This window comes from Macaca mulatta, chromosome 19 (assembly GCF_049350105.2).
Source record: "Macaca mulatta isolate MMU2019108-1 chromosome 19, T2T-MMU8v2.0, whole genome shotgun sequence".
Taxonomy (NCBI): Eukaryota; Metazoa; Chordata; class Mammalia; order Primates; family Cercopithecidae; genus Macaca; species Macaca mulatta.
In genome coordinates, this window is record NC_133424.1 from 12,234,152 (window position 1) to 12,259,585 (window position 25,434).

Below are 25,434 nucleotides of genomic sequence, written 5' to 3' on the forward strand. Positions count from 1 at the left end.
ATGGGATTTTGCCATGTTGGCCAGACTAGTCTTGAACTCCTGACCTCAAGTGATCTGCCCGCCTCAGCCTCCGAAAGTGCTGGGATTACAAGTGTAAGCCACCATGCCCGGCCCCAAACCCAAGTCCTAACGTCCACAGCCACCTCCACCCACTCACCGCTGGAGGCTGGGAGTGTCACATTGCGGTGGGGACAGTCTTGGGTATCAGCCAGACCCAAGTTCAAGACTCAGCTATCAACTGCCTGTGTGACCTCAAGCAGGTCTTGTCCCCTCTGAGCCTCAGTCTCCCTGTCTGTGAAGTGGAAATAGTAGTAGTGCCTCCCACACAGGATCACCATGGGGAGCAAGCGAGGTCATGTGTAACCTGGTGAGCGCCACTTTCCAACCCCAATGCAGGGCTCTCTCCCTCAAACTGCCTACCTCTCCTGTCCACTTCTCCAACTTCTGCCACTTCTCTGTGACTCCCAGCAGAGGCCACTGGCACCAAGGACCACAGCTACTGGGGCTACTCAGGCCCTGGCTTTGCTGTTCCCTGCGGTTTCCTTTCAGTCTTCACTCAGTCATTCCCACCAGCATCTAGATGTGCCATGATTTCTCCCGTCTTGGATTAAAATCATTTTGATACACACCTTTCCCACCAGCCCGTTCCCCATATCTTTTTTTTTTCTTTTTGAGACAGGGTCTCGTGGTATTGCCCCAGCTGGAGTGCAGTGGCGCCATCAAAGCTTACTGAAGCCTCAACCTCCAGTGCTCAACTGATCCTCTTGCCTCAGCCTCCTGAGTAGCTGGGACTACAGGCATGCACCACCATACCCGGCTAACTTTTGTATTTTTTGTAGAGATTGGGTTTCGCCATGTTGCCCAAGCTGGTCTCAAACTCCTGGGCTCAGGTGATCCTCCTGCTTCAGTCTCCCGAAGTGCTGGGATTACAAGCGTGAGCTACCGCACCCAGCCTCCTTCCTCATTTCCCCCCTTTGCCACGGTCGTCTACACTCGCTGTCTCCATATCCTCTCCTCCGTCTCACTGGAACTCCTCCAGTCAGGGCTTTTCTCCATCACGTCACACACTCTCCCATCACGGTCACCAGTGACGGCCGCTTCACTTGGCCCAACAGCACTGGACGTGACAGACGCTTCCTTTGGCCTCCTGGGCGCTGCCACTGCCCAGTGCTCCACTGGCACTGGGGCTGCTGCTTCTCCCTCACCTCTCTTACCAAGGAGAGCAAATGCCACACTCAGGCCTGTATTTTCTGTCTGAAAGTATCCCTTTAGTAATTTTTTTCTTTTGAGATGGAGCCTCGCTCTGCCGCCCAGGCTGGAGTGCGGTGGCGTGACCTCGGCTCACTGCAACCTCTGCCTCCCGGGTTCAAGCGATTCTCCTGCCTCAGCCTCCTGTGTAGCTGGGACTATAGGCATGTGCCACCACGCCCAGTGAATTTTTGTATTTTTCGTAGAGACGGGGTTTCAATATGCTGGCCAGGCTGGTCTCGAACTCCTGACTTCATGGTCTGCCCACCTCAGTCTCCCAAAGTGCTGGGATTCAGGTGTGAGCCACCGTGCCTGGACTAATTTTATTTTATTTTTTGAGACAGAGTCTTGCTCTGTTGTCCAGGCTGGAGTGCAGTGGCGCCATCTCGGCTCACTGTAACCTCTGCCTCCAAGGTTCAAGCGATTCTCCTGCCTTAGTTTCCCAAGTAGCTGGGACTACAGGTGTGCGCCACCACGCCCAGCTAATTTTTGTATTTTCAGTAGAGACAGGGTTTCAACATGATGGCCAGGCTGGTCTGCAACTCCTGACTTCTCAATCTGCCCACCTTGTCCTCCCGAAGTGCTGGGACTATAGGCGTGAGCCATTGCACCTGGCCTATTTTTTTTTTTTTTTTTTTTTTTTTTTTTTGAGACGGAGTCTCGCTCTGTCGCCCAGGCTGGAGTGCAGTGGCCGGATCTCAGCTCACTGCAAGCTCCGCCTCCCGGGTTCACGCCATTCTCCTGCCTCAGCCTCCCGAGTAGCTGGGACTACAGGCGCTCGCCACCTCGCCCGGCTAGTTTTTTGTATTTTTTAGTAGAGACGGGGTTTCACCGGGTTAGCCAGGATGGTCTCGATCTCCTGACCTTGTGATCCGCCCATCTCGGCCTCCCAAAGTGCTGGGATTACAGGCTTGAGCCACCGCGCCCGGCCGCGCCTGGCCTATTTTTATTTTACTTTTTGAGACAGAATCTTGTTCTGTTGCCCAGGCTGGAGTGCAGTGGTACGATCTCAGCTCACTGCAACCTTCACCTCCCTGGTTCAAGCAATTCTCCTCCCTCAGTCTCCCAAGTACCTGGGATTACAGGTGTGCGCCACCGCACCCGGCTAATTTTTGTATTTTCAGTAGAGACAGGGTTTCACCCTATTGGTCAGACTAGTCTCAAACTCCTGACCTCAAGTGATCCACCTGCCTCGGCCTCCCAAAGTGCTGGGATTACAGGTGTGAGCTACCACGCCCCGTCCTTTTTTTTAAAATTGTTGTCAGGAGTAGCGTGAACCTCCTTGGACTCATCATCAGCTTTACCAATTGTTAACTCTTGGCCAACATTGTATCACAATGTGTACCCCATCCATTCTTCAAGCCACACACATCCTAGAGACAGTTCCTTCTAAAATATAAACCAGGCTGGGTGCGGTGGTGTGTAACTTGTATTCCCAGCTACTCTGGAGGCTGAGGTGGGAGGATCTCTTGAGCCCAAGAGTTCAAGACCAGCCTGAGCAACATAGCAAGACTGCATCTCAAAAATAAATAAATAAATAAATAAATAAATAAATAAATAAATAAGGAAATAAAAGGCTGGGCACGGTGGCTCACGCCTGTAATCCCAGCACTTTGGGAGGCTGAAGCAGTCAGACCACTTGAGGTCAGGAGTTCGAGACCAGCCCGGCCAACATGGCGAAACCCTGTCTCTACTAAAAATACAAAAATTAGACAGGCATAGGGGCGCACACCTGTAGTCCCAGCTACTTGGGAGGCTGAGGCAGGAGAATTGCTTGAAACCAGGAGGCAGAGGTTGCAGTGAGCTGAGACTGTGCCACTGCACTCCAGCCTGGGTGACAGAGCAAGACTCCATCTCAAAAAATAATAATAAAAATAAGGGGGGGTGGGGGAAATAAAGGCAGACCATACCACTTCTTTCTCTGTACAAAATCTTGCACTTAAGAAAAGGCTCCCACCTCACTGGGAGGAAAAACTGGAGTCCTCTCCACAGCCCTGGATGACCTTCTCTGTCACCAGTCTGTCCTTGTCTTCCCTTCTCCCCCTCACTCATTGCAGTCCAGCCACACAACCCTCTTCAGTGTTCCTGGCACACAACAGGGTCCTGCCTCAGGGCCTTTGCCTTTGCTATTCCCTCTGCCTCAGCTCTTCCCCAGAGATCTGCATGGCTCCTCCTAGGTTCCTTCAGGTCTTTACTGAAATGCTATCTTCTGAACGTGACCATCTTCACTCCCTATTTTAAATTTCAACTCACACTCTTCATTCACTTTTGTTTTTTCCATAGCCCCTATCTCTCTCTAATGGACTACATAACTTACTTAAGTTTCTGGTCTGTAGTAAACAGCCTTTTGCCAGGTATGGTGGCTCACGACTGTAATCCCAGCACTTTGGGAGGCTGAGGAGAGAGCATCCCTTGAGCCCAGGAGTTCAAGACCAGCATGGACAACATAGTGAGACCCCCATCTCCATAAAAAATAAAAAAAAAAACAGCCAGGTGAGGTGGCTCACCTATAGTCCCAGCTACTCGGGGGACTGAGTCAGGAGAATCCCTTGAGCCTGGGAGGTTGAGGCTGCTGTGAGCTATGAACATGCCACTGTACTCTGGCCTGGGTGACAAAGTGAGATCCTGTCTTAAGAACAAACAAACAGGGCTGGGCACAGTGTAATCCCAGCACTTTGGGAGGCTGAGCCCGAAGAATCACTTGAGCCTAGGAGTTTGAGATCAGCCTGGGCAACACAGGGAAACCTCTGTCTCTACAAAAAATACAAAAATTATCCAAGTGGGGTGACGTGCACCTGTGGTCCCAACTACTCAGGAGGCGGAGGTAAGAGGATCACTTGAACCCACGAAGTTGAAGCTGCAGTGAGCCGTGATCATGCCACTGCACTCCAGTCTGGGCGAGAGAGTGAGATCCTGTCTCAAAAAGAAAAACGAGGGCCGGGCGTGGTGGCTCACGCCTGTAATCCCAGCACTTTGGGAGGCCGAGGCAGGTGGATCACAAGGTCAGGAGATCGAGACCATCCTGGCTAACATGGTGAAACCCCGTCTCTACTAAAAATACAAAAAATTAGCCGGGCATGGTGGCAGGCGCCTGTAGTCCCAGGAGGCTGAGGCAGGAGAACAGCATGAACCCGGAAGGCGGAGCTTGCAGTGAGCAGAGATTGTGCCACTGCACTCCAGCCTGGGCGACAGAGCAAGACTCTGTCTCAAAAAAAAAAAAAAAAAAAAAAAAAAAAGGAAAACGAACCAAAAAAAACCCCAGGACTTTGAACAAGCCATCCCCTCTGCCCACCAGAATGTCTGTTCCATGAGGCAGGTATCTTTGCGCTCCCAGCATTTCCAGTCCTGCTCTTGAGCATATAAATCAGCCTGCTGCCCTGGGAAAGGGGTGGGTATAATTCAGCAGGATCTGTTTGATTCTTGACTCTCAGAATCTTCCCCCAGAGAAACATGCGAACATGTGCACCTGAAAACCAGGGCAGAACAAGGATTTCCTTGCAGCACTGCTTGTCATAGGTAATAAATATCATCCTTGTAAAAGTTAATACTTAGGGAACCCACTACCTGCCAGGCACTGTTCTAAGCTCTTTGCCTATTTTAACTCAATCATCCCATCAACGTATAAGGCAGGAAGGGAAAAACTCCATCCGCACTGCTCCTTCTCAAGATAGATAATTTACTTTACAAAGACAGGCCTCTCTGCCCTCCACCTGCCCAGCTACCTAGCCGTTTCCTCTTCATCCGAGTATCCCTGGGCTGAGTTGCTTCACAGAAATAGGTTTAGGGGAGTGAAGTCCAGGTTGTGAACAGTCCCCCGGGTGTGCTGGATCTAGGGTTGCGAGAATGGGGCCATACGGAGTCCCAGATGGGGCACCAGAACTTCAGGAAGGGCAGGGCTGAGTGCCCCAGGGTGCCCAGAGTACCAGGCCAGGTGGGGAATTATGCGGGGGAGGATGAGACCGGTGAGGGGGCGGGGCTGCCCCTCCAGGGACCGGGTAGTTACAAGGCCTGGAGGTGGGGCCAGTCCCAGGATTGGGCCGCCAGAGTTCTAGCGGGCGGGGCCCAGCGCTCAGAAGGCGGGTACAGGGGCTGGGTGCATCCTAGGATTGGGCAGTCGAAACGATGGGAGGCGGGGCCACGAGCCAGGCGCGTCCCGGCCTGGCAGTCGGAGACCCAGGCCGGCGGTCCGGCTCCTGGGCGGGGCCCGCAGGTACCGGGGGCAGGGCCTCAAGGCGGAGGGGCGGGGCAAAGCCCGGCAGGGGCTGGGGGCATCTCCTCCCTCCCTCCTTTGGGGCCAGGCCCCCTCACCCGTGGCGGCCGCTTCGCTGGCCGCGCTCCAGAGAGATGAGGTAGGCGGCGAGCTTGGCGTCGCTCCAGCCGCTGCGGCGCCGCAGGTCCACCCAGGGCCCGTGCGCCTCGCCCAGGTACACGCGCCGCACGTCGTACTTCTTCCGGGACTCGAGCCGTCGCCGGGCCCGGTCCGACTCCGTGAGTCGCGGCCGGCCCCGCGCCTTTCGGCCCGCTGCGCCCTCCTCGGCTGCTGCCTCCCCGCCCGCGCCCGCCTCAGCCTCCGCCTCCGCCTCGGGCTCCGGCGCCCGCTCCGCCATCCCCCCCACCTTGGTTACCAGCCTCCCCCGTTGTTAGGAGCCGGACCGGAAGTGGCGCGCATCTTCAGCGCCGCGGAGAAATTTCTCACGGTCTCTCGCTGCCCTGGGGCGCCAAAAGGAGACTAAGAACGGAAACTGCGCATGTGCACAACCAACAGCGCCCCCCACCCCTTCTTGATTAAACTTTCTAACTTCGCTTGAAGGGGTAGAACCAGAAGAGCCTGCAGATCCTGGAGGGGTCTCGCCTGCCCATCGCTGGCAGCCTGAGATCCTGGGGAGGGAATGCTACACTGCCAGAGAGGAGGGAAGGGAGCCCCAAGCAGGAAAACATTTATTTGCTGTACACTCAAAGGGCATCTCATGCCTTCAGTCCACCGCCGCCTCGGGCCACAGCCTGTGCCCTCACGCCCGCTCAGACTCAGCTCTGGCCCTGCTGCTGTCGCTGCCGGCTGTCGTCTTCCTCGTGGTCCTCGGGCGGGGGCGGTTCCTCCAGCCCTGCAGAGGATGTGTGGAGCTCCCCGGTGGCCCGGGTCAGGCGGAAGACCACGGGGATCTGGGCCAGAGTTGGATTGGTCTCCTGCAGGCCCTGGATCCACTTGGCCAGCGTCGCCTGGTCATGGGCACCCGCCATGCACATGGCGAAGACAGGGCCTTCCTCCACTGTTGGAAGAGATACACCCTCAGGATTTGCACAGTGGGGGCTGCAGCGGCTAACCCATGCCTACACCTTTTTGAGGTATTTTACACTCCCTTCCACTTTCTTTTTTGTTTGAGATGGAGTCTCGCTGTGTCGCCCAGGCCGGAGTGCAGTGGCGAGATCTTGGCTCACTGCAACTTCCGCCTCCCAGGTTTAAGTGATTCTCCTGCCTTGGCCTCCAGAGGAGCTGGGACTACAGGCGCACAGCACCACGCCCGGCTAATTTTTAAATTTTTAGTAGAGATGGGGTTTCACTATGTTGGCCAGACTGGTCTCAAATTCCTGACCTCAAATGATCCACCCGTCTCAGCCTCCCAAAGTGCTGGGATTACAGGCCTGAGCCACTGCACCCAGCTTCCTTCCACTTTCTTGTGCCTCCAAACCTTTGCACAAGCTAGCCCTGCTGCCTAGGCTGCCCACTCCACACTTCACCCAAGCGATGCCTCCTGGGTCTTCTAGATTCTGCTAGGAAGCCCTCCTGACCTCCCACTCAAGGCACGTTCCTCTCCTAAGCTCCCCAAAGTGTAATTTGCCTGTTCCCTTACTGACTCAAGGGACTAGGTTTGCCCTGGTGACACCCAGTAGCCAGCACAGAGGTGTGGAGGGAGGGAATGACCAAGGGCCGACAGAGCTGAGTGGCCTGAGGTCTGGAGCCCCTGAGGCAAATGAGAGTGTGTGGCGGGAGGATGAGGGGGTAAGTGGACTGCATCTCAGCCTGGGCCTACTCCTTGACCCCAGAGGCCGCCCCTCATCCTGGGTGGTGTTTGGAATGTTTGGAAGTCCTGCCTGTCCAGGTTTTTGCCTTTTTTTTTTTTTTTTTTTTTTTAAGAGACAGGGTCTATCACGCAGGCCAGAGTGCAGTGGCTCAATCATAATTCACTGCAACCTCAGCTCCCAGGCTCAAGTGATCCTCCCACCTCAGCCTGTCGGAGGGCTGAGATTACAGGCACACCCACCGCACCAGGCCCAGTTTCTACCTTCATTGATGTCAAACTCGTAGTCGTCCCAGCCACTCCTCGAATACTCCAGGTCCAGCTGCATCGGGTAATAGAGGTTCCACTCCTCCGGGGTCTCTTCCACTTCCTACTCCAAAGAGGGGAGTGCAGGCAGGAGGGTCAGAGGCCGGGGCTCTCGTAGTCTCCCTCCCCCAGCCTCTCCCATGCACCCTCAGGGTGGTGCCAGCCCCACTCCCCAGGCCCGACACGTGCTTTGCTTTAAGCCCTCACCCTCTCCTCCGGGGGCAGCAAGTCAGCTCTGAGGATGTGGTAATACACACACTTGTTTCGGAGCCACAGGGAGAAGGGGCCCTCGACAAAGATGGGCCGGGCAGGGTTGTGGCGGGCCAGGGCAGCCTGCTGATCGGGACTCTGGATTCCTGGTGTGGAGATATACATGCCCTGTGCCCTGTGAGGGACTCTGCCCAAAGGCTCAGGGAGCCCAGCTTAGGTCCAGCAGGGCCTGGGTCAGGTTAGAGACCTGGCTGCCCCTATGCTTGCGGACTTACCTACGATGTGGGGCTGGGGGGGATCTGCTGCACCTGTTGAGTCTTTGGGCAAAGGAACCTGCAAGGGAAAGTAGGGATGTAATCTTGTAACCCCCAATCCCCTACAGAGGAACTGGAGACAGAGAAACAGAAAGGGGGATATCAGCGAATTTAGGACACCTTTCCTGGATCTGGTACATGGTCCTCCAACCTGTCCCCTTGTCCCTCTGTCCCATTTGGCAATAGCCACCAACCTTTAGGATGCTCACCCTGAGGGAACCACCCTGGAGCCAGCCCACATGTGTCAAAATCCTGACTCTGTCACAAGCTATGTGACCTCGGCCAAGTCACTGTACCTGTGTGCCTCAGTTTTTTCAGATGCACAATAGGGATGATAATAGCACTTAATTCCAATTATTATTATTATTTTTTTGTTTGTTTTTTTTGAGACGGAGTCTCGCTCTGTCGCCCAGGCTGGAGTGCAGTGGTGCGATCTCAGCTCACTGCAAGCTCCGCCTCCCGGGTTCCCGCCATTCTCCTGCCTCAGCCTCCCGAGTAGCTGGGACTACAGGCGCCCGCCACCTCGCCCGGCTAATTTTTTTGTATTTTTTTAGTAGAGACAGGGTTTCACCGTGTTAGCCAGGATGGTCTCGATCTCCTTACCTTGTGATCCACCCATCTCGGCCTCCCAAAGTGCTGGGATTACAGGCTTGAGCCACCGCGCCCGGCTTTTTTTTTCTTTTATAGAGATGGGGTCTCCCTCTCTGTCATCCATGCTGGAGTACGGTGGCACGATCATAGTTCACTGTAGGCCTGAACTCCTGGGCTCAAGTGATCTTCCCACCTCAGTTTCCCAAGTAGCTTGGTCTAAGGGTGTACACCACTATGCCCCGCTAATTTAATTTTTTAAATTTTTTTATTTTTGAGATGGAGTTTTTCTCTTGTTGCTCAGGCTGGAGTGCAGTGGCGTGATCTTGACTCACTATAGCCTCCGCCTCCTGGGTTCAAGCGATTCTCCTGCCTCAGCCTCCCGAGTAGCTGGGACTACAGGCACCTGCCACCACGCCCGGCTAATTTTTTGTATTTTTAGTAGAGATAGGGTTTTGCTATGTTGGCCTGGCTGGTCTCAAACTCCTGGCCTCAGGTGATCCGCCTGCCTTGGCCTCCCAAAGCACTAGGATTATGGGCATAAACCTAACTTTGGGTGGTTGTAAAATGTGTAGAACAGTCCCTGGCAAATAGTAAGTGCTCAGTGCTTGTGAATTACAAGAAGAAAAATAACTTCACATATACAGAATATCCCAGGAAGGAGACACTAGAAGCAAATGATAGCTTTCACCTCTGTGGAGGACAGGGTGGGAAGGAATACCTTTTTGTATCTTTTAAAATTCTATACCTGAACATAATTCAAAAACACTAGACAAATTTTTTTTTTTTTTGAGATGGAGTTTTGCTCTTGTTGCCCAGGCTGGAATGCAGTGGCGTGATCTCGGCTCACTACAACCTTCACCTCGTGGGTTCAAGCGATTCTCCTGCCTCAGTCTCCCGAGTAGCTGGGATTTACAGGCATGCGCCACCACGCCTGGCTAATTTTGTATTTTTAGTAGAGAGGCACTGCACCCCACCAACAAATTTTTTTTTTTTTAACAAAATGCACCTGCTTTTGAACCAAAACAGTGGACAGCTGTTAGAACATATATCATTCATCCTTTCAAGTTAAAAAAACTGAGATAGGCAGGACGGGCACGGTGGCTCACACCTGTAATCCCAGCATTTTGGGAGGCCGAGGCTGGTGGATCACTTGAGGCCAGGAGTTTGAGACCAGCCTGGCCAACATGGTGAAACCCCAACTCTACTAAAAATACAAAAATTAGCTGGGAGTGGTGGCACACGCCTGTAGTCCCTGCTACACGGGAGGCTGAGGAACGAGAATTGCTTGAACCTGGGAGATGGAGGTGGTAGTGAGCCGAGACTGTGCCACCGCACTCCAGCATGGGCGACAGAACAAGGCTCTGTCTCAAAAAAAAAAAAGAAAAATTGAGATGGATCAGTGACTTCTAGTTGTTTTAAGTGACATTTGCAAAACGCAAGGTACATGTATGTAATCCCCTGCTACTAAAGAAACTTTTTTTTTTTTTTTTTTTTTTTGAGACGGAGTTTCATTCTTATTGCCCAGACTGGAGTGCAATGGCACAATCTTGGCTCACTGCAACCTCCACCTCCCGGGTTCAAGCGATTCTCCTGCCTCAGCCTCACAAGTAGCTGGGATTACAGGCATGCATCACCACGCCCGGATAATTCTTTTTGTATTTTTAATAGAGACGGGGTTTCTCCATGTTGGTCAGACTGGTCTCGAACTCCCAACCTCAGGTGATCCCGCCTGCCTCAGCCTCCCAAAGTGCTGGGATTACAGGTGTGAGCCACCATGCCTGGCCAAGGAACTTCTTTTTTTAAACAGATAGGATCCTGCTCCGTCGCCCAGTCTGGTTTACAGTGGTATGATCACGGCTTACCACAGCCTTGACTTCCTGAGTTCAAGCCATCCTCCTGCCTCAGCCTCCTGAGTAGCTGGGGCTACAGGTGTGCACCACCACTCCCAGCTAATTTACATATATTTTTTTGGTAGAGACAGGGTCTTGGCATGTTGCCCAGGCTGGTCTCAAACTTCTGGGCTCAAGCAGTCCATCTGCGTCAGCCTCCCAAAGTGCTGGGATTACAGGCATGAGCCACTGTGCCTGGCTGTATTTTACTCCATGAGATGGGGGTGAAGGATATTTAAATACAAAGGATATAGATGCAAAAAAAAAAAAAAAAAAAAGAGAGAGAGAGAGATCTGCAAATGCATAGAACCTCTCTGGAAGGAGACATGGAAATAGTCACCTCTGGGGAAGGAGACAGGGGTGGGGAGGGGGCGGGGCCTGGGTAGAAGCAGAGGACTCGTCCCCGTGTGCCTTTACATGCTGTTTGGCTTTTTAGTGCATTGCTTTGCAAAATGAAGAAATGAACTAAAAACAACCCTTCCTCCCACATTCTACTGCTGGTCTCAAGGTGTCTCTCACCGGGACCTACAACCCTGGTCTCCTAGCCCCTCTCCCCGTCCAATATCATCCACACAGCCGCCAGGAGACACGTTTCCAATTGCAGATTCTTCCAGAAACATGATTCCAACCCCATCCCTCTTTTTTCTTTTTTTGAGACAGAGTCTTGCTCTATCGCCCAGGCTGGAGTGCAGTGGCACTATCTTGGCTCACTGCAAACTCTGCCTCCCAGGTTCACGCCATTCTTCTGCCTCAGCCTCCCGAGTAGCTGGGACTACAGGCGCCCGCCACCACACCTGGCTAATTTTTTTGTATTTTTAGTAGAGACAGGGTTTCACTGTGTTAGCCAGAATGGTCTTGATCTCCTGACTTCATGATCCGCCCGCCTCGGCCTCCCAAAGTGCTGGGATTACAGGCGTGAGCCACCGTGCCCAGCCCATCCCTCTTCTTAAATCCCCGCCCCCTGCCCCTGGCATGGCTCTCCCCACCAACCAGGAGGTTTGAGATCAAGCTCTTTAATCAGGTGCCCCCACTCACTGCACCCCATTCCCTGGTACACACTGCTCCCTCTGCCCAGAGTCCTCTGCTCTCCTTACCTCCCCCAGGAAGCCCTACCTGCCCACTCTGGGCTCCCACAGCGCCCCAGGCTTCTCCATCTCAGAACCACTGGCTCTTAAGGAAACTGTTATCCATCCAGGACCAGATGACAAGTGCTGTGAGGGGCTCTCTTTGGATCCCTTATGTGATCTGGCATGAGTGGAGACTCCCAGGACACTGAGATGGGGGTGTTACTCCACTCAGTCATTCAACAAGCCACTACCAAGTGTCAGCTTTGCACCAAATCCTGTGCTCAGCCTTGGGAGACAGGAGGGAGACTGAGTCATGGTGAATAAGGAACCAAGCCCAGCACTGTGAAGGGGTGGTGCCTTGGCCAGGGAGGTCAGGAAGGGCATCCTGATTAGGAATAGTGGAGCTGAGACCGGAATAACATGAAGTCCACGGGGAACAGTGTTCCTGGCAGAAGGAACAGAGAACACAAAGGCCTGTGGTGGGAACTGGCACAGAAAAGAAGGAAGATGTCTAGAAGGTAGCAAGTGTTGGGAGAAGGATGGGAGGGTGCTATGGTCTGAATGTTTATGGCCCCCTGAAATTCATGTTGCAGTGTATCTCCAATGCAATAGGATTAAGAGGTCAGGCCTTTGAGAAGAGAGGCACTTAGATCATAAGGGCTCTGCTCTCATGAATGAGATTAGTTCCCTTATAAAAGAGGTCTGGGCTGGGCATGGTGGCTCATGCGTGTAATCCCAGCACTTTGGGAGGCTGAGGTGGGCAGATCATGAGGTCAGGAGATCGAGACCAGCCTGGCCAACATGGTGAAACCCTGTCTCTACTAAAAATACAAAAATTAGCTGGGCGTGGTGGTGCATGCCTGTAGTGCCAGCTACTCGGGAGGCTGAGGCAGGAGAATTGCTTGAACCAGGGAGTCAGAGTTGCAGTGAGCCAAGATGGCACCACAGCACTCCAGCCTGGCAACAGAGCGAGACTCCGTCTCAAAAAAGAAAACAAATGTCTGAGGGGGCCAGGCATGGTGGCTCATGCTTGCAATCCCAGCACTTTGGGAGGCTAACGCAGGTGGATCGCTTGAGCTCACGAGTTTGAGACCAGCCTGGGCAACGTGGTGGAACCCCATCTCTACAAGAAATACCAAAATTAGCTGGGTGTGGTGGTGTACAACTATAGTCCCAGCTACTCAGGAGGCTGAGGTGAAAGGATGGCTTCAGCCCAGGAGGTGGAATTTGCAGTGAGCCAAGATAGTGCCACTGTGCTCCAGCCTGGGCAATAGAGCCAGACCTTGTCTCAAAAAACAGTAGAGGTCTGAGGGGCTTGTTTGCCTCTTATACTATGTGAGGACACAGCCAGAAGGTGTCATCCTTGAAGCAAGCAGAGAGCAAACCCTGACCAGACCTAGATCTGGTGACACCTTGATCTTGAACTTCCCAGCCTCTAGAACTGTGAGCAATAAATTTTTGTTGTTCATAAATGACCCAAGCTAAGAGATTTTGTTAGAGCAGCCTGAAAGGACTGAAACAGAGGTTACTCAAGCTGTGCCAGCAGTAAGGACCATGGGAACCTACCAGAGGACTCAGCCAGAGAATCAGAACTTAATTCACGGCCAGGCACGGTGCCTCATGCCTGTAATCCCAGCACTTTGGGAGGCCAAGGCAGGAGGATTACTTGAGCCCAGGAGTTCAAGACCAGCCTGGGCAACATAGTGAGACTCTGTCTCTGTAAAAAATACAGTTTTTTTAATTAGCCAGGCGTGGTGGTGTGTGGACTGGACTCCCAGCTACTCAGACTGGAGTCCTAGCTACTCAGGAGGCTGGAGTGAGTAGCTGGACTGTAGTCCCAGCTACTCAGGAGGCTAGACTCCAGCTACTCAATAGACTGGAGTCCCAGCTACTCAGGAGGCTGAGGTGGAAAGATCGCTTGAGCCTGGGAGGCAGAGGCTGCAGTGAGCCGAGTTAGTGCCACTGCACTCCAGCCTGGGCAACAGAGCAAGACCCTGTCTCAAAAAAGAACTTGATTCACCACAGTCACTAGAGTGAGAGAAGGGGAGCTTGGAGGAGGAACGGTGGGAGCCTGACCTGGGGTGGCAGCTGAGGCTGTGGACAAGGGCGGATACCTGGTAGATGGTGACCCTGGCACTAAGGTCAGGCTCCATGTGCCTCAGGCCAAACGTGGCCAGCTCCACCGGGTCCTGGGACAGGTCCCGGGGCACTGGGAAGGGGTTGATGTTCATGAATCGAGGGAACCACAGCTTCAGGCGCAGCAACTTGAGCATGGGGTAGCTTTTGCGTCCAAATATCTGAATCAGCAGGAACTCTGTCTCCTTGTTGGGCATCACACCTGTGCTGGGCAGATGCAGGCAGAACCTCAGAGACGGAGGGGGACGGAGGGAAGGGAAGAGGAGAGAAGAGAACATTGAAGTCAGGGAATTGATCACAGACAGGGAGAAAAGAATCAGAGAGAATTAGAAAGAAAAAGGCTCATGCCTGTAATCCCAGCACACTGGGAGGCCAAGGGGAGAGGATCGCTTGAGCCCAGGAGTTTGAGACCAGCCTGGGCAACATAGCGAGACCCTACTTCTAAAAGAAAGATAGAAAGAGAGGAAGGAAGGGACGGAGGGAGAGAGGGAGAGAGGGAGGGAAGGAAGGAAGGAAGGAAAGCAGGCAGGCAGGCAGGAAGGAAGGAAGGAAGGAAGGAAGGAAGGAAGGAAGGAAGGAAGGAAGGAAAAGTCAGAGGAAGGCAAGAAAGAGAGATGAGTGATGAAAAGATGGATTGGCAGAGGGAGGGGAGCCAGAGAGACAGAGAGGGAGCCATGGAGGAAGGAGGGGCTGAGACCCAGGAGAGGTGTTGCCAGCTATCAGGGTAGCCCACTCCCCACCCCGCGCCAGCCTCCTGGCCTCACCGTGGCTCTCCATCTGCTCCAGGACGGCAATCCCACACTCCTGCTGCCGAGGGTAGTGGACGAAGATGCGCTGGATGACGTTGCGAGGCCGGAAGACCTCTTTGGGGAAGATGTCGAGCAGCTGGTTGTACACAGCCAGGTCCCGCTCGACGCCATACTCCCGCATCTTGCGCAGGGCCAGGTAGATGAAGTCAATGTGGCCCCGCTTACGCACGCTGTGCTCCCCAAATTTCTGCACCGCCTGCAGGAAGCTGGCCTTGTCCCGTTCCCCGCTAGGCGCCTGCCCAAACAGGTCCTCATAGGGCACCAGAGCCTTGGTGGGCCTCTGCCGGGGTTCCGGTGGGCTGGAAACCAGGGACTGTTCAGAGCTATGGGGGGCTGCGCTGCAGTGCAGGCCCCGAGGGAGCTGGCGAGGGACCTGGGGAGGGAGGAGAATTGCTGGAATCCGGCACCTCCCAGTGTCCATGGGGGCGCCAGGCTGGCTTTCCTGGGAGAGGTCCCAGTGGCCTCCCTGAGGACTTGGAGGTATGGAACTGTGGTTACGAACCCAAGATTCGACGCCATTACAAAGTGCAATAAAACACAATGCTGGCACAGTAGGGAGGGAACAGGTACTGTTAGCCATGGCTATGGGGAGCTGGTAAAAACTGCCACGGAGGCAACTTGGTAATAATCACAGTGATGACACGCACATGCCCTATATATATATATATATATATATTTTTTTTTTTTTTTTTTGAGACAGGGTCTGGCTCTGTGGCCTAGGCTGGAATGTAGTTGTGCTACTAGGGCTATTGCAGCTTTGAACTCCTGGGCTCAAGCAATTCTCCCCCTCTGCCTGTCCAGTAGCTGGAACTACAGGTGTACACCACCGCACCTGGCTAATTTTTCCATTTTCAGCAGACAGGAGTTACGCTGTTTTGCCCAGGCTGGTCTTGAACACCTGGCTTCAAGTGATCATCCCGTCTCCACCTCCCAAAGTGTTGGGATTACAGACATGAGCCACTGTGCCTGGTGGCCCTTTTTGCTTTTAATTTTTTTTTTTTTTTTTAAGACAGTCAGCTCACTGCAACCTCCGTCTCCCATGTTCAAGCGATTCTCATGCCTTTGCCTCACAAGTAAGCTGGACTACAGACGTGTTCCACCATGCCCTGCTAATTTTTGTATTTTTAGTAAAGATGGGGTTTCATCATGTTGGCCAGGCTGGTCTCAAACTCCAGGCCTCAAGTGATCCACTTGCCTCGACCTCCCCAAGTCTTTTGTTTTTTTTTTTTTTGAGACAGAGTCTCGCTCTGTCGCCCAGGCTGGAGTGCAGTGGTGCAATCTCCACTCACTGCAAGCTCCACCTCCCGGGTTCACACCATTCTCCTGCCTCAGCCTCCTGAGTAGCTGGAACTACAGGCGCCCGCCACCACGCCCAGCGAATTTTTTGTATTTTTAATAGAGACGGGGTTTCACCATGTTAGGATGGTCTCAATCTCCTGACCTCATGATCCGCCCACCTTGGCCTCCCAAAGTGCTGGGATTACAGGCGTGAGCCACCGCGCCTGACCTAGCTTCCCCAAGTCTTCTGATTATAGGCATGAGCCACCGTACCCAGCCCCTTTCTTTTTCTTTTTTTCTTGAGATAGAGTTTCACTCTTATCACCCAGGCTGGAGTGCAATGGCGCCATCTCAGCTCACTGCAACCTCTGCCTTCTGGGTTCAAGCGAATCTCCTGCCTCAGCCTCCCAAGTAGCTAGGATTACAGGTGCCTGCCACCATGCCCAGCTGATTTTTGTGTTGTGTTTGTTTGTTTTTCCTGAGACGGAGTCTCGCTCTGTTGCCAGGCTGGAGTGCAGTGGCACGATCTCGGCTCACTACAACCTCTGACTCCCTGGTTCAAGCAATTCTTCTGCCTCAGCCTCCGAAGTAGCTGGGATTACAGGCACATGCCACCACGCCCAGCTAATTTTTTGTATTTTTAGTAGAGACGTGGTTTCACATGTTGGCCAGGCTGGTCTTGAACTCCTGACCTCATGATCCACTCACCTCAGCCTCCCAAAGTGCTGGGATTACAGATGTGAGCCACTGTGCCTGGCCTAATTTTTGTATTTTTAGTAGAGACGGGGTTTCACCATGTTGGCCAGGATGGTCTCGAATTCCTGACCTAAGGTGATCCACCCACTGCAGCCTCCCAAAGCGCTGGGACCCTTTTTTCTTTAAGAGATGGAGTCTAGGCCGGGCGCGGTGGCTCAAGCCTGTAATCCCAGCACTTTGGGAGGCCGAGACGGGTGGATCACGAGGTCAGGAGATCGAGACCATCCTGGCTAACACGGTGAAACCCCGTCTCTACTAAGAAATACAAAAAACTAGCCGGGCGAGGTGGCGGGCGCCTGTAGTCCCAGCTACTTGGGAGGCTGAGGCCGGAGAATGGCGTGAACCCGGGAGGCGGAGCTTGCAGTGAGCTGAGATCCGGCCACTGCACTCCAGCCTGGGCTACAGAGTGAGACTCCGTCTCAAAAAAAAAAAAAAAAAGAGATGGAATCTAGCTATGTTGCCCAGGTGGGGAGTGCAGTGGCTATTCACAGGCATGAGCCAACTGGTCAGCACAGGAGTTTTGACCTGCTGTTTCCAACCTGGGTCAGTTCACACTTCCTTAGGCAACCTAGTGGTCCCCCAAGTCCCAGGAGGTTACAATATTCATGCAAAACTTAGTGCAGGACACTCCATCAGCATAGTGCACAACAGCCCAGAACTCCTGGGCTCAAGTGATCCTCCCACCTCAGTCTCCAGAGTAGCCAAACTCTGGTTCTAGATGACACAGTAACAAATTTCTTATTTTAAATTGAATTTTTAAATTAGAAGGATTACATATAAGGCATCTTAAAAATATACAGCTAGTTAGCAAGGCTGTACTGTGCTTTGATTGCACCACTGCATTGCAGCCTGGGCAACATAGTGAGACTCCATCTCTCTATGGAAAAAATTAAAAAATAAGCTGGGCATGGTGGTGTATACCTGTAGTCCCCGCTACTTAGGAGGCTGAAGCGGGAGGATTGCTTGAGCCCAGGAGTTCCAGGCTGCAGTGAACTACGATTGTGTCACTGCACTCCAGCCTGAATGAGAGAGTGAAACCTTATCTCTAAAAAATAAGTGAATGTATGTGTGTTTATCTACACAGACACACACACACACACATAAATACATATATAGCTAACAAGTTAAGAGCCAATATTAGTCCAGGCTTGGTGGCTCACACTTATAATCCCAGCACTTTAGGAGGCTGAGGTGGGCAGATCACCTGAGGTCAGGAGTTCCAGACCAGCCTGGGCAATCTGCTGAAACCTCATCTCTACAAAAAAATACAAAAATTAGCCAGGCATGGTGGTGTATGTATGTAGTCCCAGCTACTGTGGAGGCTGAAGTAGGCAGATCAACTGAGACAGGGAGGTTGACGTTGCAGTGAGCCAAGATCACGCCACTGCACTCCCGCCTGGGCGACAGAGTGAGATCCTGTCTCAAAAGAGACGATATTTACCAAGTATTCTTCCACTGTAGACACAGTTGAGCACCTTATAAATGTGAGGCCCTAGGTGGGGGGTACTCTTACTACGCTCATTTTACAGATGAGAAAAACCAAGGCTAAGGAAGATGAAGTGGGATGCACAATGTTACACAGCTGCAAAGCATGCAAGCTGAGAATGGAGTCAGTGCCCTTAGTCCCCCTACTCTGTGGTTCCCAACAGCCATTCCATATCCTTCTTTGATAAGGCAATGTTAAAAAAAACAAAAAACAAACAAAAAAAGGCATTCATTTAAAGTAAAATTTCAGGCTGGGTGCAATGGCTTATGCCTGTAATCCCAGCACTTTGAGAGGTGGGTGGATCACTTGAGGTCAGGAGTTCGAGACCAGCCTGGCCAACGTGGTGAAACCCCATCTCTATCAAAAATACAAAAATGAGCCGGGCGTGGTGCCGCGCACCTGTAATCCCAGCTATTCAGGAGGCTGAGGCAGGAAACTCACTTGAACCCGGGAGGCAGAGGTTGCAATGAGCTGAGATCGCACCACTGCACTCCAGCCTGGGTGACAGAGGGAGACTCCATCTCAAAACAAAAACCTGAAATTTCAGTCAATTAATACTATAGGTGGTGTAGTATTATACCACTCTGGGGTAAAAATCAGACAGGAAGCTCTAAAATGCCTAACAAGGGGGAAACACTGCAACAGAGGTAATGTAAATGAAATGCATAGCACGGGGCCGGGCACAGAGTAAGCGCTCAATACGGGAACTATTAATATTCCCACCATCATCGTTATTGCTATCTATGGCTGTCAATCTGCTTTCGCCATCTGGTCACTATGGGTACGGGAAGAAAATTCAGTTTTCTGCCCCATCTCCACAAGTAGATGCAGGAGGACCTGCCCACAGTCACCACACAAATCCACCGAGCTCATACATCGTTATTTTCAAAGTCAATCCCCTCACCCACGTGGACACTAGCACCTCTTAAATTAGGGTCCAGGCACAGTGGCTCACACCTGTAATCCTAGCACTTTGGGAGGCCAAAGTGGAAGGACTGAGGGCCCAGAGGTTCAAGACCAGTCTGGATAACACAGCAAGACCACATGTTTAAAAAAATTAGCAGCCGGGTATGGTGGCTCATGTCTGTAATCCCAGCACTTTGGGAGGCTGAGGCGGGCAAATCACCTGAGATCAGGAGTTCGAGATCAGCCTGGCCAACACGGTGAAACCCTGTCTCTACTAAAATTACAAAAATTAGCTGGGCATGGTGACACATGCCTGTAATCGCAGCTACTCGGGAGGCTGAGGCAGGAGAATCACTTGAACCCAGGAGGCAGAGGTTGCAGTGAGCCAAGACCATGCCACTATACTCCAGCCTTGGCAACAAGAGCAAAACTCCATCTCAAAAAAAAAAAAAAAAATTAGCTGGGTGTGGTGGCTCAAGTCTGTGGTCCCAGCTACTCAGGGGGCTGAGGTGGGAGGCTCATTTGAGCCCAGGAGTTTGAGGCTGCAGTGAGCCCTGATTCCACTACTGTACTCCAGCCTGGGTGACAGAGCAAGACCTTGTTTCAAAAAAATAAATAAATTAGGGAATTTTGGCCAGGCATGGTGGCTCATGCCTGTAATCCCAGCACTTTGGGAGGCTGACGCAGGTGGATCGCTTGAGCCCAGAGTTTAAGACCAGCCTGCCCAACATGGTGAAACCCCGTCTCTACAAAAATATACAAAAATTAGCCAGGCGTGGTAGTATGTGCCTATAGTCCCCGCTACTTGGGAGGATGAGGCAGGGGGATTGCTTGAACCTGGCAGGTCAAGATTACAGTGAGCTGTAATCACACTACTGCACTCCAGCCTCGGCTACAGAGCGAGACACTGTCTCAAAAAACAAACACACGGCCGGGCGGGGTGGCTCAAGCCTGTAATCCCAGCACTTTGGGAGGCCAAGACGGGCGGATCGCGAGGTCAGGAAATCGAGACCAACCCGTCTCTACTAAAAAATACAAAAAACTAGCTGGGCGAGGTGGCGGGCGCCTGTAGTCCCAGCTACTCGGGAGGCTGAGGCAGGAGAATGGTGTAAACCCAGGAGGCGGAGCTTGCAGTGAGCTGAGATCCGGCCACTGCACTCCAGCCTGGGCGACAGAGCGAGACTCCGACTCAAAAAAAATAAAAAAATAAATAAATAAAAAATTAAAAAAACACAAACACACGAACACACATACATACGTAAATTAGGGACTTTTAATGGGACCTCAGCACTGATAGGCCAGCCCAGACTCACCAAGCTGACTTCACAGAGTGGATTCTGAAGGGGGTGGGAGCAAATCCCAAGCTTACCTCCCTCTACCCAAAAGACTGCCTGGCTGGTGCTTACCTGAGAGATGGAAGTTCCTGGAAGGGCAGCCCTGCAGATGCCTCCCCAGGCCCTACAGAGGCCTCGGGCCAGTAGGGTGGCCTGGACCCAGCTCATGCCTCTGCTTGTCAGACAATCACCTGGCCCAAAGAGAAGATTCAGCATTAGTCTGGCAGCTTACCCGCTAACAGATGCAAGGGCCCTGCAGGGTTGAGGGCACAATCCAGATTATGTGGTTAACTCACCAGCCCCGATGTTTACCTTACCCAAGAAATGGGCTCAGATGACTCAAAGACTTTGTTCATGGAACAGCACCACCAACCCCACTGCCCCAGGGGCGTGAACAAAGCTCAGTACAGCCTCCAACTCCTGGGCTCAAGTGATCCTCCAGCCCCAGAGCGTCGAGAAGCTGGGACTTACAGATGCGTGCCACCATGCCCAGCTAATTTGAAAATAGTTTGCAGAGACCCAGGGTCTTGCTGTGTTGCCCACGCTGGTCTTGAACTCCTGGCGTCAAGTGATCCTCCCACCACTGTCTCCCAAAGTGCTGGGATCACGGGTGTGAGCCACCACTCCTAGCCACTACAATCTAATTTTATAAAATGTGTGTCACTCCAACAAGAATCCCTGTATCTGGCCAGGTGCAGTGGCTCACGCCTGTAATCCCAACACCTGGGGAGCCTGAGGCGGGCAGATCACCTGAAGTCGGGCGTTCGAGAACAGCCTGACCAACATGGAGAAACCGCATCGCTACTAAAAATACAAAACATCAGCCGAGCATGGTGGTGCATGCCTGTAATTCCAGCTACTTGGGAGGCTGAGGTAGGAGAATTGCTTGAACCCGGGACGCAGAGGTTGCAGTGAGCTGAGATGATGCCATTGCACCCCAGCCTGGGGAAAAACAGCGAAACTCCACCTCCAAAAGAAAGAAAGAAAGAAAGAAATTAAATCAGTATTTAATTTCCCTTCACTCCCAACCCCAGGAAACCACTCATCCACTGTCTCTATAGATCTCCCTATGCTGGGCATTTCATACAAATGGAATCACAAGTGCTCCTTTATGACTGGTTTCCTTCACTTGACACGTTTTGTTTTGTTTTGGTTTTGGTTTTTTTTGAGATGGAGTCTCGCTCTGTCATCCAGGCTGGAGTGCAGTATCTCGGCTCACTGCAACCTCCTTCTCCCAGGTTCAAGCGATTCCCATGCCTCAGCATCCCAAGTAGCTGGGATTACAGGCACATGCCACCGCGCCCAGCTAATTTTTGTATTTTTAGTAGAGAAGGGGTATATCATGTTGGCCGGGCTGGTCTTGAACTCCTGACCTCAAGTGATCCGCCAGCCTCAGCCTCCCCAAGTGCTGGGATTACATGCATGAGCCACCGCGCCTGGCCCACTGACATGTTTTCAAGGTTCCTGCATCAATTTTTTTTAATTAATTAATTTTTTTTAGACAGGATCTTGCTTTGTTTCCCAGGCTAGAGTGCAGTGGCACAATCTTGGCTGCAACCTGCTTCCCAGGCTCATGATTATCCTGCCTCAGCTACCTGAGTAGCTGGGACTATAGGTGTATGCCACTGCACCCAGCTAATTCATAGATTTTTTTGTAGAGATGGGGTTTTGCCATGTTGCCAAGCTGGTCTCAAACTCCTGACCTTGTGATCCACCTGCCCCGGCCTCCCAAAGTGCTGGGATTACAGTCGTGAGCCACTGCACCCGGCCTTTTTTTCTGTTTTTTTTTTTTTTTTTTTTTTTTTTTGAGATGGAGTTTCGCTCTTGTTGCCCAGGCTGGAGTGCAATGGCACGATCTCGGCTCACCACAACCTCTGACTCCCGGGTTCAAGCGATTCTCCTGCCTCAGCCTCCTGAGTAGCTGGGATTACAGGCATCCCCCACCACCCCCAGCTAGTTTTTGTATTTTTAGTAGAGATGGGGTTTCTCCATGTTGGCCAGGCTGGTCCTGAACTCCCAACCTCAGGTGATCCACCCACCTTGGCCTCCCGAAGTGCTAGGATTACAGTCCTGCCTGGCCAATTCCATTCTTTTTGGAATGGAATATAACCAGGTTTTGTAAGGCTATAACCATATTTTATTTATGCATTCATCAATTGATGGACATTTGGAGTTGTTTGCCAAATGTTTTTGACTGTTATAACTACTACTGCCATGAACATTCGTGTAGAAGTTTTATGTGAACATATGTTTATACTTCTCTTGGGTATATACTTAGGAGTCGAACTGCTGAGACATATGGTAACTACATGTTTAACAGTTTGAGGAACTGCCAGACTGTTTTTGGGGATGACTGCACCATTTCATATTCCCATCGACAATGTACAGTTGACCCTTCTTCAACAGAGGTTTGAACACCGTGAGTCCATTTATACGTGCATTTTTTTTTTCCTCAGTAAAAGTTATGGCTGCACGTGGTGGCTCACGCCTGTAATCCCAGCACTTTGGGAGGTCGAGGCAGGCAGATCACCTGAGGCCAGGAGTTCGAGAGCAGCCTGACCAACATGGGAGAGACCCCATCTCTACTAAAAAAAAAAAATAAATAAATAAATACAAAAATTAGCTTGTCATGGGGACACGCTCCTGCAGTCCCCAGCTACTCAGGAGGCTGAGGCAGGAGAATCACTTGAACCCAGGAGGCAGAGGCTGCAGGGGGCTGAGATCGTGCCACTGCACTCCAGCCTGGGCGACAGAGCAAGACTCTGTCTGAAAAATAAGACCAGGTGTGGTGGCTCACGCCTGTAATCCCAGCACTTTGGGAGGCTAGGCAGGAGAATCACTTAAGGTCAGGAGTTCAAGACCAGCATGGCCAACGTGGCAAAAACCCATCTCTACTAAAAATAAAAAAATTAGCCAGGCTCCTTTTGCGGGTGGCGGCAAGTGTGGAGAGGATGCCATGAAAACCTCGGGCACACTACAAGAGTACAAGGTGGTGGGTCACTGCCTGCCCACCCCCAAATGCCATACACCGCCCCTCTACCATATGCAAATCTTTGTGCCTAATGATGTCGTCGCCAAGTCCCGCTCTGGTACTTCGCATCTCAGTTAAAGAGATGAAGAAGTCTTCAGGGGAGACTGTCTACTGTGGGCAGGCATTTGAGAAGCTCCCCCTGCGGGTGAAGAACTTCGGCATCTGGCTGCGCCATGACTCCCGGAGCGGCACCCACATGTACCGGGAATACCGGAAGCTGACCACCAGGGGCGCTGTCACCCACCGCGACCGAGACATGGGCGCCTGGCACCGCACCTGGGCCCACTCCATCCAGATCATGAAGGTAGAGGAGATTGTAGCCAGCAAGTGCCACCTGCACACGACTCCAAGATCAGGTTCCCGCTGCCCCACAGGGTCCTGCGCCGTCAGCAAAAGCCACGCTTCACCACCAAGAGGCCCAACACCTTCTAGTTGTAGGGCCCTCGCCCATGTGTGCCCCAGATAAACTCAGGAACGCCCCGGTAAAAAAAAAAAAAAAAAAATTATTCAGACATGGTGGTGCGTGCCTGTAATCTCAACTACTCAGGAGGCTGAGCCGGGAGAATTGCTTGCGTCTAGGAGGCGATGTTACAGTGGAGAATTGCTTGCGCCTGGGAGGCGATGTTACAGTGAGCTGAGATTGCGCCACTGCACTCCAGCCTGGGTGACCGTGTGAGACTCTGTTTCAAAAAAACTAATTAAATTTAATTAAAGTTACAACTTTAAACACCGGGGGGCTAGTAAAAAAGAAAGTTACAGCTGAATGTGCCTGCCTCTCCATCTACCTCCTCCACCTCTTCTGCCTCTGCCACCCCTAAGACAGCAAGACCAACCCCTCCTCTTCTTCCCCCTCCTCCTCAGCTTACTCAATGTGAAGACAATGAGAATGAAGACCTTTATCATGATCCACTTCCACCTAATGAATAGTAAATTAAATGTGTTTTCTCTTCCTGATTTTCTTAATAACATTTTCTTTTCTCCAGCTTATTGTAAGATTATAGTATAATATATATATATTAGGGCCGGGTGCGGTGGCTTACGCCTGTAATCCCAGCACTTTGGGAGGCCAAGGCGGGTGAATCACGAGGTCAGGAGATCGAGACCATCCTGGCTAACACGGTGAAACTCAGTCTCTACTAAAAATACAAAAAATTAGCCGGGCGTGGTGGCGGGCGCCTGTAGTTCCAGCTACTCAGGAGGCTGAGGCAGGAGAATGGCCTGAACCCGGGAGGCAGAGCTTGCAGTGAGCCGAGATCACGCCACTGCACTCCAGCCTGGGCAACAGAGCAAGACTCTGTCTCAAAAAAAATATATAGATAGATAGATAGATAGATAAAATTTAAAAATATGTTAATCGCTCTTTCCCTGCTGCCGCCAAGTTGCACGGAGGCGGAGGCGTGGGTGAGTTCAAGATTCACCTTCACCCGTAACCCACCGCCATGGCGAGGAAGGCATTGCTGCTGGAGGTGTAATGGACGTTAATACTGCTTTACAAGAGGTGCTGAAGACCGCCCTCATCCACGATGGCCTAGCACGTGGAATTCGCGAAGCTGCCAAAGCCTTAGACAAGTGCCAAGCCCATCTTTGTGTGCTTGCATCCGACTGTGATGAGCCTATGTATGTCAGGTTGGTGGAGGCCCTTTGTGCTGAACCTAATTAAGGTTGATGACAGCAAGAAACTAGGGGAATGGGTAGGCCTCTATAAAACTGAGAGAAGGGAAGCCCCGTAAAGTGGTTGGTTGCAGTTATATAGTAGTTAAGGACTATGGCAAAGAGTCTCAGGCCAAGGATGTCATCGAAGAGTACTTCAAATGCAAGAAATGAAGACATAAATCTTTGGCTCACATTAAAAAAAATGTTAATCGACTGTTTGTGTAATCCCTGAGGCCTCTGGACAACAGTGGGCTATTAGTAGTTAAGATATTTTGAGACAGGATCTCACTCTGTTGCCCAGGCTGGAGTACAGTGGTATGATCAAGGCTCACTGCAGACTTGACCTCCCAACTCAAGCAATCCTCCCACCACTGCCTCCTGAGTAGCTGGGACTACAGGTGTG

The 25,434-nt window shown here is 52.0% G+C and overlaps 2 protein-coding genes, 2 long non-coding RNA genes and 2 pseudogenes across 23 annotated transcripts in view; 4 read left to right on the forward strand and 2 right to left on the reverse strand.

Moving 5' to 3' along the window:
* Positions 1 to 18,684, reverse strand: part of ZNF653 (zinc finger protein 653) — a 35,890-nt gene extending 17,206 nt beyond the window's left edge. For 2 of the 5 annotated variants that reach the window (XM_015122960.3, XM_077977720.1), the window contains exons 1-2: positions 5,865 to 5,958; positions 4,541 to 4,625 (exon numbers count right to left, since the gene is read on the reverse strand). In XM_015122960.3, coding sequence (XP_014978446.2) covers positions 4,541 to 4,557 — 17 coding nt within the window. In that variant the 5' untranslated portion in view covers positions 4,558 to 4,625; positions 5,865 to 5,958. Of the gene's footprint in view, positions 1 to 3,755; positions 3,854 to 4,540; positions 4,626 to 4,970; positions 5,078 to 5,556; positions 6,641 to 18,579 lie in introns of those variants that run through there. The other 3 variants (XM_077977721.1, XM_077977718.1, XM_001106309.4) reach the window with 3 other exon arrangements.
* Positions 352 to 4,485, forward strand: LOC144336731 (uncharacterized). The gene is made up of 3 exons (XR_013409055.1): positions 352 to 710; positions 3,306 to 4,072; positions 4,361 to 4,485. It is a non-coding gene; the product is annotated as an uncharacterized LOC144336731 (long non-coding RNA).
* Positions 5,611 to 19,633, forward strand: LOC144336728 (uncharacterized). The gene is made up of 2 exons (XR_013409052.1): positions 5,611 to 6,664; positions 19,395 to 19,633. It is a non-coding gene; the product is annotated as an uncharacterized LOC144336728 (long non-coding RNA).
* Positions 6,170 to 25,434, reverse strand: part of ECSIT (ECSIT signaling integrator) — a 28,895-nt gene continuing 9,630 nt past the window's right edge. For 3 of the 16 annotated variants that reach the window (XM_077977815.1, XM_077977820.1, XM_077977818.1), the window contains 8 exons: positions 21,192 to 21,314; positions 20,420 to 20,538; positions 14,543 to 14,960; positions 13,757 to 13,980; positions 8,057 to 8,114; positions 7,779 to 7,927; positions 7,530 to 7,635; positions 6,170 to 6,515 (listed from right to left, as the gene is read on the reverse strand). In XM_077977815.1, the coding sequence (XP_077833941.1) occupies positions 6,274 to 6,515; positions 7,530 to 7,635; positions 7,779 to 7,927; positions 8,057 to 8,114; positions 13,757 to 13,980; positions 14,543 to 14,960; positions 20,420 to 20,515 (1,293 nt within the window). In that variant the 5' untranslated portion in view covers positions 20,516 to 20,538; positions 21,192 to 21,314 and the 3' untranslated portion in view covers positions 6,170 to 6,273. Of the gene's footprint in view, positions 6,516 to 7,529; positions 7,636 to 7,778; positions 7,928 to 8,056; positions 8,115 to 13,756; positions 13,981 to 14,542; positions 14,961 to 20,419; positions 20,539 to 20,664; positions 21,315 to 23,654; positions 24,073 to 25,434 lie in introns of those variants that run through there. The other 13 variants (XM_015122961.3, XM_077977816.1, XM_077977817.1 and 10 more) reach the window with 10 other exon arrangements.
* On the forward strand, positions 23,161 to 23,881 carry LOC714853 (large ribosomal subunit protein eL20 pseudogene; annotated as a pseudogene).
* LOC714910 (small ribosomal subunit protein eS12 pseudogene) lies at positions 24,259 to 25,202 on the forward strand (annotated as a pseudogene).